A 12,625-nucleotide genomic window follows, 5' to 3' on the forward strand; every position below is an offset into this window, starting at 1 on the left:
TTTCACAAGGCTTTTGTTTAGTTTATACGCAGCAGGTCCTCAAATAACCTCGTTTCATTCAGTGTCATTTCGTTACAATGTTGATGAGAAAAAAAAAAAAATCAATTCCTGGCCAGGGCCGCTGTCTGTGTGCAGTTTGCACGCTCTCCCTGGTCCTCCCTGCTCTGCGTGGGTTTCCTCCCACACCCCAGCATCGTGCCGCACCGGCAGTGAACTGGACGGAGTGCCAGCCTTACCCCAGTCTGAGTGAGGGTGCGTGTGTGCGCACATCCTGCCCGGCACAGCTGCCTGCCTTGCTCCCTGAGCTGCTGGGACTGGCTCCAACCACCACGACCCTGTCCTGGATCAGCGGGTTAGAAAATCATTCTCTTCCTTGTTTTTATCCATACTTCTTAAATGTATGTAGCGCTCACATGTCGATGTTTAATATTAAAAGAGTTTGGGGTCTTTATTAAAAGTTTGGTGATGTATTTTTGTGAACAGAAATATGCCATCGGTACTGAACTCTTGTTTATTTCAATTAGCCTATGGTAAAATTGGTTCTCTTATACGTCATTTGCTTAAAGTCGCAGTTTCCAAGAATCTATCCATGATGTTAAATGAGGACTTACTGTGTGTGTGTGTAAGTGTGTGTATGTGTGTATAAGTGTGTGTGCATGCATCTTGTGTAGGAACAAATGTGGTATATTTATTAATCTGGACCCAAGCAAACTTTTGAAAGTCACTGACTTAAACAAACTAAATACAATTAAACTTCCTGGGCACTGTAAAACCCAAACCATTCACACCCCAATCCGCTCCAGAAGATTCTTTCTCCCATTCCAAACAAGCATTTGTTGTAAAAAAAAAAAAACACCCTATCTCAACTTTCTTGTAAACTAAAGGAAAATTTACTAATTGGATTTTTGTTCAAATCTTTATTAGAGTTGAAACCTAATCTTCAAAAGACAGTTACATAATCTTCCCCTGGCTGCGGGACATGAGAACCCAGATGATGGCATCAGCTCACACAGTCCCAGTGTAGAGGACGTGATCCACGGGTCTGCCGATCCCAAAGGAAGTTGTAGAGGAGAAACCCCAACCTCTCCAGCTTCGTAAAGTGTCCGTAGCGCACAAGAACAGCACAGATGCAACCAGGTGTCTCAACAGAGCGACAGTCAGGCATTCATACTCAAGGACAAAAATCGGGCTTGGAAAACCAGCAAGGGAAAAAAGTAGTTAAAAGATCATTTATAGTAGGGAAAGAGTGTGTTGATTAACTCTGTAGTAAAATTAACTTAAAGTAACAATCAAAGTTCTTTTTCCAGGAAGTCAAAGCACTCTCTGTACTTTCTATGGGTGAAAAAATTATGTAAATAAATAACTACCAGTCAAGATAACCACAGCAACCATGCCAAGTACCAGCCACAACCACCCACGAAGAAAAACTCTCAAATTGTCTTTTGTGTGCTTTGTAAAAGAATCTCAAACCAATCCAGACTTAAGCAACACACACCTGTTCAGGTAAGAATTCTGGTTTATCTCCAAATGTAATCCTGAAACACCAGATACCCAGTTTCTACTTTAGCTGAGGTGTTTAGAATTACAAAGTGAAAGAGAACCTTCGGGAATAGAGGCAAGGGAACTGTACCAACAATAAATATATTTATTCTCACTCTCTCTTTTAAATTTTACTCAAAAGACAAAAATCAAGTGATACAGTTCATGAAAACCTCAACTGCTTGTGGCTTTCGGTTATAAATGGGCTTTTCTTAGAGAAAGATAAATTTATATGGAACCCAAATCTGACAATTTACTTGTACCACTAAAAATTCCATTATTTTAACCAGTTAATAAATTAGTTTTTATCCTTGCCCCATGCCTTTTCCAACCATGTGCAGAAACTTTATTTAGCTATGTCTTAAAAACAAACAGGTCTAACTTATTACAAGTACACAATTAGTTGTATAAGCAGCATATTCAGAAACTTGACTCCCAGGAGACTACCATAACTTTACTGAGTTAGGAGAGAGGGTCAGAAAACTGTTAGCCAAGGGAAGGCAGACTAGAGAAGCCTGGAGATTTGTGATCTCTTCTCCCCTAGGACTTACCCCTCCTCTTCCTCCAGTTGATTGCCACCTTCTTCCATTACCTTCCATTCTTCGCTGCCTGTAACATAGCTTTTTTCTAGAACAGGAGGCCATGAAAATGGCAGGGTGGTGGTCACCCTCCAATCCACCACCCTTAATGAGCGCCTGCTCTAGGGAAGGCTCTCTGGGCTGGGTCGCTCCCAGTTCAAGCCATTTTCACCTTCCATTAGAGAGAGGTTTGCTCCTCCCGGTGGCTTTCTCGAGGTGTGGCTTTATATAAAGTCTACTAAACATTAGGAGCTTGCAGAACACAAGAACCCACAACATGCACCTGGATCCTGGGAATGAATCTAGTAAATGGTGGTACCAGCGAGGGGAGCACAGCTGGGAACCCCACCTAACAAGCCCTGCCCCTGGGGAGATAGCCACAGACCACCGCTCAGCTAGCGAGCACTCGCCACGTATCCTACGTGTTTAAACGGTCACAATTATGATGCTTCTGGCAGAGTGATGGGTTCTAGAGAGAGCTAAGTAAATGGCTATTGGTTTAATGTCTCTGATGACTAGTCAGCCATAAATGACAGAAAACACTCTGCAATGCTGAGTTTAAAGGCACAGAGGTTCTGTAAGGGCTGAAGAGGGGCAGGTGGCAGAGACATCAATGCAGCCAGCTTGTGGCTCCCCCAGCCTCACACATCTCATAAATAAACAATATGTGTGTGGATTTTACGTAAGTTTTCCAATCGCATTTATTAAAACAGTGATCACCATAAATATCATCTTTAATTAGGAAGATTAGAAATGCCAGGTGAAAACTACCCACATTTCATAAAGCTAGAAAAAAAGTTACTATATTTTTTAATATTACATATGCTGTTGCTACAGGAACAATTATTAAAACCTGTGACTTCCCTTAATAAAGGCAGCCTAACATGAAAATCTGTTACGAAAATTTCATAACTGCTTTTCCAGGTGCCTATGTAATCGTTTCACCCAGCCTTTGGTCTCTTCTCCACAACCACGACCTAGCAAGGTCAGGGTCCCTGATGCTCCAACCCATTCTGTGAGCCATAACCAGAGCAGCTTTCCTTCAACATCGCCTTGGTGTGCTTTCGCACAACAAATATTTACCTCCTCTCTGCAAAGTGCAAGACACTGGGTAAGACACAAGCTACATGTCAAAAAACAAACAAACAAACAAACGGTGTGAGAAGGAAGTGAGGTGTGAAAGGAAGCACATTCCCACACAGTGTCACAGCAGAACATCTGCCCTAGAACCAGAAGTTGCTGAGTCCAAGACCCCAAAATGCCTGAAATGCTTTCAATGTCACCATCTCTCTTCCTGAAGCATGACACCTGGTTCCCTGCCTCATCCCACCTCCATTTCCCTGCCCAGTGTTCAGTTCTCCCTGATGATCTAACCCTTCCTTACTCATCAACCGACTACTGTTTTTACTGAATAATTGTGGTACCCAGACAGCATGTTAAACAAGTTAATGAATGTCATGTGTCATTAAGAGTGTCTAGCCATGGCAAGTACTCGTTAAGTGTTAGCTACTGTTAATGCGCATGGGTGAGTTGACTGGCTTTGACATGACTTTCAGTTTACTCTAATCATTTCAAGATTTCACATAAAAAGTGAAGTGGAAACTATGTAAAGGAAGTGATAGCTTCCACTTGGGTTGCCTAAAAGCACTTACTTCTGTACGGAAAAGTTTACAGAATAGTGTATTCTATATTACAAAAAAGACATTGCTCATGCCATTGATTACTGGTAGTGAGGAGACCGCCATTCCCACAGACAGTTCCATCAAACAAAACTGGATACAACTTGTAGGCTGACAGAGTATCTGTAAAATACATACTCATTTATTCAATAAAGAAGCTGTACCTGCTACCCATATGTATGATGCATAGGTATTATCCCATTTTACAGAAATTAAAACTAGAGCTGAAGCAGATTGTGACTTGTTCCAGGTCACACAATTAGCAAGTGACAGAAGCACAACGTCCAGATTTCCTGGCCTAGTGCTCTTTGCGGCGTTCATTCTCTCTTTCAACTAAAACTTGCTGCACATCTGCCACGGGCCAGGCTTGGGACAACATCGGTTATCGAAGCGTACAAAGAATCTCTCCTGTCTCAGACGTGACATTCTAGTTTGAGGAGACAGGCAGCACCAAAAATAAATACATAATGTATACAGTATATGAAGTATGTGCCATAATATACATATTTATATAGTAGAGTGCTTTGGGGCAAAATTGAGATAGGGACAGGAAGGTCGGGGTGAGGGTAAGATGTGACCATTTTAAATAGGGTCACTGAGATGGCTTTCGAGCAAAGATCTGAAAGAAGTAAGACAGGGAAGGAACATGTGCGCAGCCGGGATTCTGGGTGGAGGGAAGGTCAAGTTGCCAGGCGTATTCTAGAAGCAGCAAAGAGACTGAGAGGACAGGGAGAAGAAAGCAGAAGTGGTAAGGCGAGGGAAGCAATCGGGTGACAGAGGCAGATCAGGTGGGACCTTGTACATCGCAGTAAAGATTTTAGTATTTGAACTGTCTGAAAAGGAAAGCCAGTGAAGGGTTTTAGGCAATGAAGTTACACAACATGACTTATGTTTGATGTTTTACTGATGTTTCATGTTTACTGTTTTACAGGATTACTGAGGCTCCTGTGTCAAGTTTAGCCTGATTTGTAGTGGGCCTGGGGTGGGGGGTGGGGAAGGGAGGGGGAGGGCAAAGGATAAAGCAGGGAAACTGGTTAAGACAAGACTGCAGTAGCAGGAGCTGCCTCTCCCTATCAGGCATAGCATCATCCAACCCATCCTTATCTCTCTTCACTTAGCTTTACTAATGGTCAGAACAGTCACAGTCAAATATTTCTACAAAGTCCTTGCTACATGCACAGTTTAAGTGGAGCAACAGGAAAAAACAGACCGCCACCAAAATTATGGGCCTGCCCTGGCAGGTGCGGCTCAATTAATTGGAGCGTCAATTCCCACTCAGGGCACATAACCTAGGTTATGGGTTCGTCCCCCATCGGGGCATGTATGAGAAGGCAACCAATTTATGTTTCTCTCTCTCCCCCTCCCTTCTTCTCTAAAAGCAATGAAAAAAATGTCCTTGGGTGAGGATAAAAAAAAATTATGTGCCCACGGACTTTCTTTTGCTACACTCAAAAAGTTCAGAGTGGGAAGCACTCATAAGATTACATTCATCAGTATAATCAACAAAGTAAGCACACGGTGCTACCTAGAACCCACAGGCTTTAAGCAAATTCAGAGAATATTTGTTTGGCCCATTGGCCTGTGCAAACAGCACTATTAACAGTGTCCCAAATGAGTTATGTTCACCCAGTCAGCAACCATTTATTGAGCACTTAGCCTGGGGGATAAAAAAAGATAAATAAGACTTGGTCTCTGTCCTAGAAAAGGTTACAGTCTAGCTAAAGACACAGACAAGTAAACAAACAAGTATAATCCAGTGTATAATAAAAGCAATTACTGAGGTATGTAGAAGGTAGAGAAATAACATAGAGCAGGGAGTAATCAGCTCTGCCCTTAGGGGTTAGGGAAGACTTCAGAGCTTTGCAGGGAGTCTAGAAGGTTAAACAGGAAGTCAACAGGCAGAGAAGGGAACTGGAGCATCCTGTCACAGGGAATGCAAAAGGCAGCGGATGGGAAATGGAAAGTTCTGGAGTTGTGAAAGAGCAATGGGTCTGTTTGTTATTTCTAGAGTTAAAAAGGAGAGGGGACTGGAGTCTGATGGGGCAGGGTTTCATGCAATGTTAAGTGATAAGGGCTTCATTCTGTAGGCAACAGGGCGCCACAGAAGATTGACCCAATTACAGGATTTGTGTTTTAGGAACAGGGCTGTGATTGCAATGTGGACTCAAGGACGGCTCCAAGGAGGACAAGAGTGAAGATAGCAAGAGAGAGAGAGAAGAGTATTTGGAAGGTATACGCTGAGGAGGGCCTGAACTACGGTTCCATGGACAACCCTGTGCAGACACAACAGACCTTGAGCAGATAAAACTGACAAGACTTAAGTGTTTCATAGAAAGTATTGTAGTTTATGCCCTGGCTGGTGTGGCTCGGGGGGTCGGGTATCATCCACCAAACCGAAAGGTTGCCAGTTTGATTCCCTGGTCAGGGCACATGCCTGGGTTGCAGGCCAGGCTGCGGTTGGGGGCGTGCAAGAGGCAAACAATGGATGTTTCTTCCCCCCTCTTTCTCCCCACCTTCCCCTCTCTTTAAAAATAAATAAAACCTTGAAAAAAAAAAAAGAAAATATTGTACTTTAAAAAACTTTGATAGAAAACATTATAGTTAAACCCAAAACCCTTGAAATTACATGGAAGTATAAGTGTAACAGATACAACAGCTGCAAGAGACTTATGAAAATTAATCCTAATTAATATACAGGGATTTTTAAATTATTTTTAAAAAGAACAATTTCAAAAACGTCTCCAAAACCCAGAGCAGACACTGCCATACAAACGAACAGGTGACTCACTTCTCAAACTAAGCTCTGACAGTACGCCCCTTCTTTTATCTCTCTCCGACATTTTAGTAATCTACGTCTAATTCTCAAACCAAATCCACAAACTTCTTAAAATAAGTAAATGAGTATTACATGAAACATCATTTCAAGAGAACTTCACCAATTTAATAACAAATTAAATCATTTTTGCAACAAAACGAGGCAGTGAGATAAAGATTGCCAACCTAAACAGGAAAAATAATCAAAGGCCGAAAGAGCGGTCTCAACGAGCCAGGTAAACTATTAAGTGGCACCCACTGCGGGTCCCCTTCACAGAAGGGCAGCTGCAGGAGAAAGGATGCAGAAAACATTACATTCATCGCACGAGAATACTCTTCTTCACCTCGTGTATGAAGACAGACTCCACTTAGCTATTTTTCCAACGTATGTAGTAACCCTCAAAATAAATATTGCTTATTTATGTAGTTTTACTCTCAACTTTGGGGTGCTGCCTTGACATTATTTACCAATATTTGGTAGGTATTTTTAATGCTATGAAGAAAGTGTTCTTAATTCCCATAATTTGAAAGAATTTTATGGTAAAAATGAATCCCAGCTATTTACAAAGAAGCAGGATGCCGACCTTGCTGTGTTGGGTCTTCCACACCATTTTTCTCCATTGTCATAGCTGAAGTCATTGCTAATCTAATTATGCACATGGATCCTGTTTTCTGCAACAATTTTATTAGGGAGGACATTGGAATGAAGTTACTTTAAACATAACCAAATCCCACCTTCAATAATTGATTATCTTGTGTATGGATTATCCATTACCCTTGATCCCTAGTAAGGCCGTTCTGGCCATTTCTGTAGTCTGTGGGAAGGGTAGGAACTGAAATTCAAATGACTCAAATTTGGTAATGTGACAAATATATATGATAAAGTCCAGAAGAAGAGCATGAAAGCATTGTTTAAACCGAGGCTTTGCATGTCAATTACCCTCTCTATCTGCTGACCTGTCAATACTGCAACCATCAATCACGCCTCTGCCCAGCTGAACACAGGGCTGAGAATACAACGAACGCTCTGCCCAATGGGAGGATGCTCCATTATTATGCCACCTCTTCTGGTTTTGGTTAACAAGAGAGGGGAAGTGAGAAAGATAGGGGGAGCACAGAACAAATACTATTAGCCACCAGTTTCCCTTGAAAACCTTCCCCAATGTTAAAAAAAAAAAGCAGGAGCTGCTTCAATATTGTTTAAACCAATGCTAACAGCCAAAATACCATGCAAAACAGGAAAATGCTCCAGCTAGTATGTCTTTACCTCAACCTTCTCATCTTAAGCCATTCATTTTTGCCGTTTTCCACAATTATCCTCCACTTTTTTCTTTACTTCCCCCTTAAATGTCCTCTCCATTAGAATATGGACTCCATTACTTCAGAGTGTGTACGCTCTTCTCTGTGTCCCACACACAGTTCTCAGGACTCTGCTCTCACAACTCCACACAAAAAGCTACTGTTGTCTCATCTACAACTGACCTCTGCTTTTTTACTACACAGGCACCTAACAAAATAGCTCATGATTCACTAAATTTAACACCCAAGAGGATACATATTCCCACACTTGATTTTTATGGCTAACTAAGTCAAAACATCATCTGCTATTATAGTGGGTCATGTCACACTAAGAATATAGGAACTGATCATTGCTGTTTACCCAGTTCATTTTTACCTTCTTGAGCACAAATGTCAATGTAAGAGAGTTTTGAAACTTGCCATGTGCTGGAATGAAAGAAAACAGACAGGTGTTTACTTGTAATTGCTTTGACACATCAGTATGTATCTTCTAGTGTTGTGCCGTGTATAACGCACACCCACACCTTCAGTGCTGCCCATGTATAATGCACGCTCTTAGTACTACCCATGTACAATACGCGTCCTTACTCTTCCCTCAAAAATTTGGGCAAAAAGTATGCATTATTCATGGCAAAATACGGTACTTTTGAGGCTCAGGAAAAGTAGTATAATTGGAAAGATGCCTGTGAGTAGCATGTTAGTCTTATAAAAAGTTTCTCCAAAGAAGTCTCTAGAACTGTAATTTTATCCTTAGCTTCTTGAGTACAAGTGACAACATTAAACTGTAAAGCTATAAGGCGTGTGTACTAACTACCCATAAGGGTAATCCCCTAAACACTTTATGTTGAGGTTTTTGATGAGCAATCCAGCATGGAGAGTCACTATAAAAAGAACTTCTTTGGTTTTAACAAAACTTGAAAGAACTGTTTCATAAAATGATTGTAAATCTTACACAACATACCACCCACACTGACAGCAGAGATTCCGTGGGCTAATTGTGCAAAGCAATGTGACCTGGACCCAGTGGGAGAGAGCAGGCAAGCGCTCTGGCCTTGCAGCAGCTGCTGGACGGCAGGGTGGGAGGGAGGGAGGGAGAAAGAACTCGTTGCTGCGGGGGTGGGAGAGGGGAGACCAACTGCTGCAGTGAGGTCGACTTGTTAAACTACACTGTCCTTCCTCTAGTTGTCACTGCTTGATGGTAGTGTGTGGGGGGGAGGGGAGGAGGGAAAGCAGGTTTTCAGAAACCTATATGAATCGAACAATGTTTCTATGATGTACAGGGGTGGCGAGTAGGCTGAAAGGAAAGTGGGTTCAGATGCGTGCGGTCTATGCAGATACAGAAGAAAGGCTACTACACAATTCCCATCAGATCAATGTGTCTTCAACGCATATTCACTTGCAACCAAATGCTAATATGGCCATTGGGCATTCTGAGCCCTGGCTGCTAATTCTTGCTAGAGTTTTAGCTCATTTGATGCTAAGACAAAACTCCAATCGTGCATACTTTTTCTGAAAGATTTTTCCTCTTTTGATCTGCAAGTATAAACAAATGTCATTTCTGTATTTCTCCAAAGGAAAGAATTATGCGGAATAAACACCAACTGTTACAACAGGCCTCTGAGGCAGTATGTCAGAGTTGGGAGTCAATTTTCTTTTGTGAGACAAACGTGAAAATAGAATACAGTATCATGAATGTGAATCTATAGGCAGGTTTTTTTTAACAATTTCCCCCAACTCCATACCTCAAAAATGATAATATTATCTGCCCAATAATTTCTAAGGACCTCATAAATTTACACACTGTATTATGCTTCCATTTCTCCTCATGTGGCTGCTGTGTCCCCTGTTACACTAAGGGAGAAAAGGAATAATCTTTTATATTATTGCATAAACAAGTCCTCCCTTCCCTTTACAAGTCACCCCTGTTCCTTACAACGACTTCTTTATTTTTCGCAAGTCAACTGTACAATATTTGTTTCATGTCCCAACTAAAATGAACACATGCAAATTCACAGTCTCTGCCCCATTAATGTTAACTGAGATAAAGCATCTATGATAGAAATCCCAAAGCCACATACTCATGTATACAATCTTCGACAAAACCTTGACAGGGGCTGATTTAAAACAAAACAAGTAATTAAAAAAAACCTTTGGCAATGTCCAAAGGAATCAAAACTATACCCTCTTGCAACCACAGCACTACTGTATCCGCCCTTCAAATGTGTTTGCTTCAAACAGTGTAACCCACCCATTTACCAAACCACAGCTTATGCCTGATTTAGAAAAGCAAAGTTCATGGACTTACTCAACTACACAACTCCAGATGGAAGGCACACATGTCTTGTCTACGCCTGGCAATTACACAGCATCTGAGCTGAGAACCTGCACTTTCAGGTTCAGGATCAGGCAGCCCACTGCTGACCGCCTCCCTTACACGATACACAACTGTCATCTTCAAGGAGCATTAACTAGTTGCCCTTGTACCACAGTTGAACGGACAAGAACAAATGACTTAGCACACATGGTCCAGGAAGTAGGGATGGGTTTGAGTCTCGGTCCATGGAGTATAATTACTGTACATATTTAACTTAGCTTATTCTCTCATATTCCGGCAGCTTTGTTTCCCCGGAGAAGGGAACGAGCGGGTCCCTGAAAGACTCCAGCACGGTTTCTTTAGGCACGGGGAAAACGTGAGGCACAGAGCAAACACAATCATGCGGAATGTCTGAACTAGGCTCCTTTGTAATACTTAAATAGCGCCCCCCTGCTGGGCTTTGCCACAGCACTCAATGGAGAAACCGTTTTAGAGCTTAACAATCCAGTCTATGGCAAACATTCTAAGAGGAAGAACGCCGATTCTAAATAGAAAATAGGGGTGTGTTAAGAAATACTGAAATATTTCCCTCTCTCCCGCCAGGACTGATATGTTTCCTCACTTGAAGACACAACATGCTAAACCTGAAAACAGAGACCAACATTGGTCTGAAAAGGAACTTGAAAGAAATCCAAAAACTCCTTTTGGCCAAACCCTTCCTTCGTGTGTTAATTTTCCTTGCTGCCAGACCAACACCTGTTTAATTCAAGCATTCATCTAATTCACCAGTCTTCTATGAAAAGATGCAAGGGGACTGTCCACGATTGCCGAAGTTTTCTCAGTGCACTGTTTCAGAAAAGAGCTCCATGTCCCACCCTCGAATTGTTGTAAGAGCAGAAGATGCCTTCTGCGATCATGGTTTGCCATTGAACTTTTCACCAGCCACAGGAGCATGCAGATCCGATGGGCTGAGAGAGTGTGCTGCGGAAGAATAAGAGCTACTTTATCCTCCGAAGGACACAACCTCAAGCTGAATCTAGTGGGAAGAGCCCTTTTATTTTAGATACGTAAACACATGGATGACAGTGAATCCCAATACAAAAACAACCAAAAACTCCTAATGAGGCCAAAGATCATGAAGGGCAATCAGTACTAGAAACAAAGAATTCTACATGGCAAACTTCTAAAAAAAACGTTTAAGTTCAAAAAGAGTCAAGTCACCTTTTCTGGGCTGGGTTCTGTATGTCCAGTTTTCATCATCCGCTTCCACCTGCCGCCCGCAAACCGAGAGCTCTCCGTCACTGCGAAACAGCCTCTTTGTCTGCCTGGACAAGGAGGAGAAATTTATCCAACTTACGGCACGTGAGAGAGAGCCCGAATTTGACTTGAGTCTGAAGGAACCTGAAGAGCCTTCCTTTTTCATCTTCTTTCACATCAAAATCCACTATAGACAAAGGACAGCCCAGCAAACAAAAAGCTTGTATTTTTAAATTGGTCCAGGTCCTCCCAACGAGCCTGCGACTTCCCACTTATTCAGACAATGTTGAGAGTCAGGCACAGCTTTATGCACACAATTACAAAGAAAAGGAAAATGAGGGGTTAAAAAAAACAAAAAGAATTTTTTTTTTTACTCCAGCCACATTGTGGTACTTGGTTTCTAGATCAGGGGTAGCCGTGGCCCTCCCACAAATAAAAATAAATAAAAGTACAATTTTAAAAATCAAGCAGGGTGTTCCTTTCAGGAATACTTGTCAGGACTTTGCGAAGAAGAGAACCAAGGCACTCCAACTCTCTGGTGTGCACCTAGCATCCCGACCTGTAATCCTACTCCTCTCCCAGGCATCTTTCCCAGCAAGGGCAGAGAGCCAGCCGTCTGTGGCAGACAGAAGGAACTCCTCAGCCTGGATAAAGAGATGCAGCGTCAACGCAGGTGCCCAGTTTCGAGTTCACCCGCACAGGTGACTTAGGAGAAATCAGAGTTCAGCTCACTAGCCGCAGCCCAGCGCAGAATCCTAAACCGCCCACTTGCCCTCTTTCCCTCTTTCCCTCTTTCCCAGCTGGGAGCCGCTCGGGATCCACAGGACTCCACAAACAATAAAACGGGCTGCGTGGCTATTGCTTGGATTACAGAGCCAGCACTCCCTGTGAAAGACGATAGGCTTGCCGGGGACTGGAGGCGCCTCATTGGAGACCGAAAACCCCGCCTCTGCACAGCCCGTACTTCAGTGGCAGCTCAAACTTCTGAACTCCAGCAAACCTACAGAAATGCAAGTCTGCACAGACTACAGACTTCGGGATGAAAACAACTTGATTGTTATCAGACCACGCTTCTGAAAGTGGGATTTTGAGAAGGGGTTTTCAAAGGATATATAGTGATAGGCGCATCCAGCCTCCCTAGGTGG

The 12,625-nt window shown here is 42.6% G+C and overlaps 1 protein-coding gene across 2 annotated transcripts in view; it reads right to left on the bottom strand.

The window, feature by feature from the left end:
* The window catches only part of NHSL1 (NHS like 1), a 123,662-nt gene extending 111,317 nt beyond the window's left edge, over positions 1-12,345 (bottom strand). The window contains exon 1 of one of the 2 annotated variants that reach the window (XM_071219699.1): positions 11,445-12,345. In XM_071219699.1, the coding sequence (XP_071075800.1) occupies positions 11,445-11,646 (202 nt within the window). In that variant the 5' untranslated portion in view covers positions 11,647-12,345. The remainder of the gene's footprint in view (positions 1-11,444) is intronic. The other variant, XM_024551907.4, reaches the window with a different exon arrangement.
* Between the last annotated feature and the right edge of the window lie 280 nt (positions 12,346-12,625).

The sequence above is a fragment of the Desmodus rotundus genome, chromosome 11 (genome assembly GCF_022682495.2).
Source record: "Desmodus rotundus isolate HL8 chromosome 11, HLdesRot8A.1, whole genome shotgun sequence".
Classification (NCBI taxonomy): domain Eukaryota; kingdom Metazoa; phylum Chordata; class Mammalia; order Chiroptera; family Phyllostomidae; genus Desmodus; species Desmodus rotundus.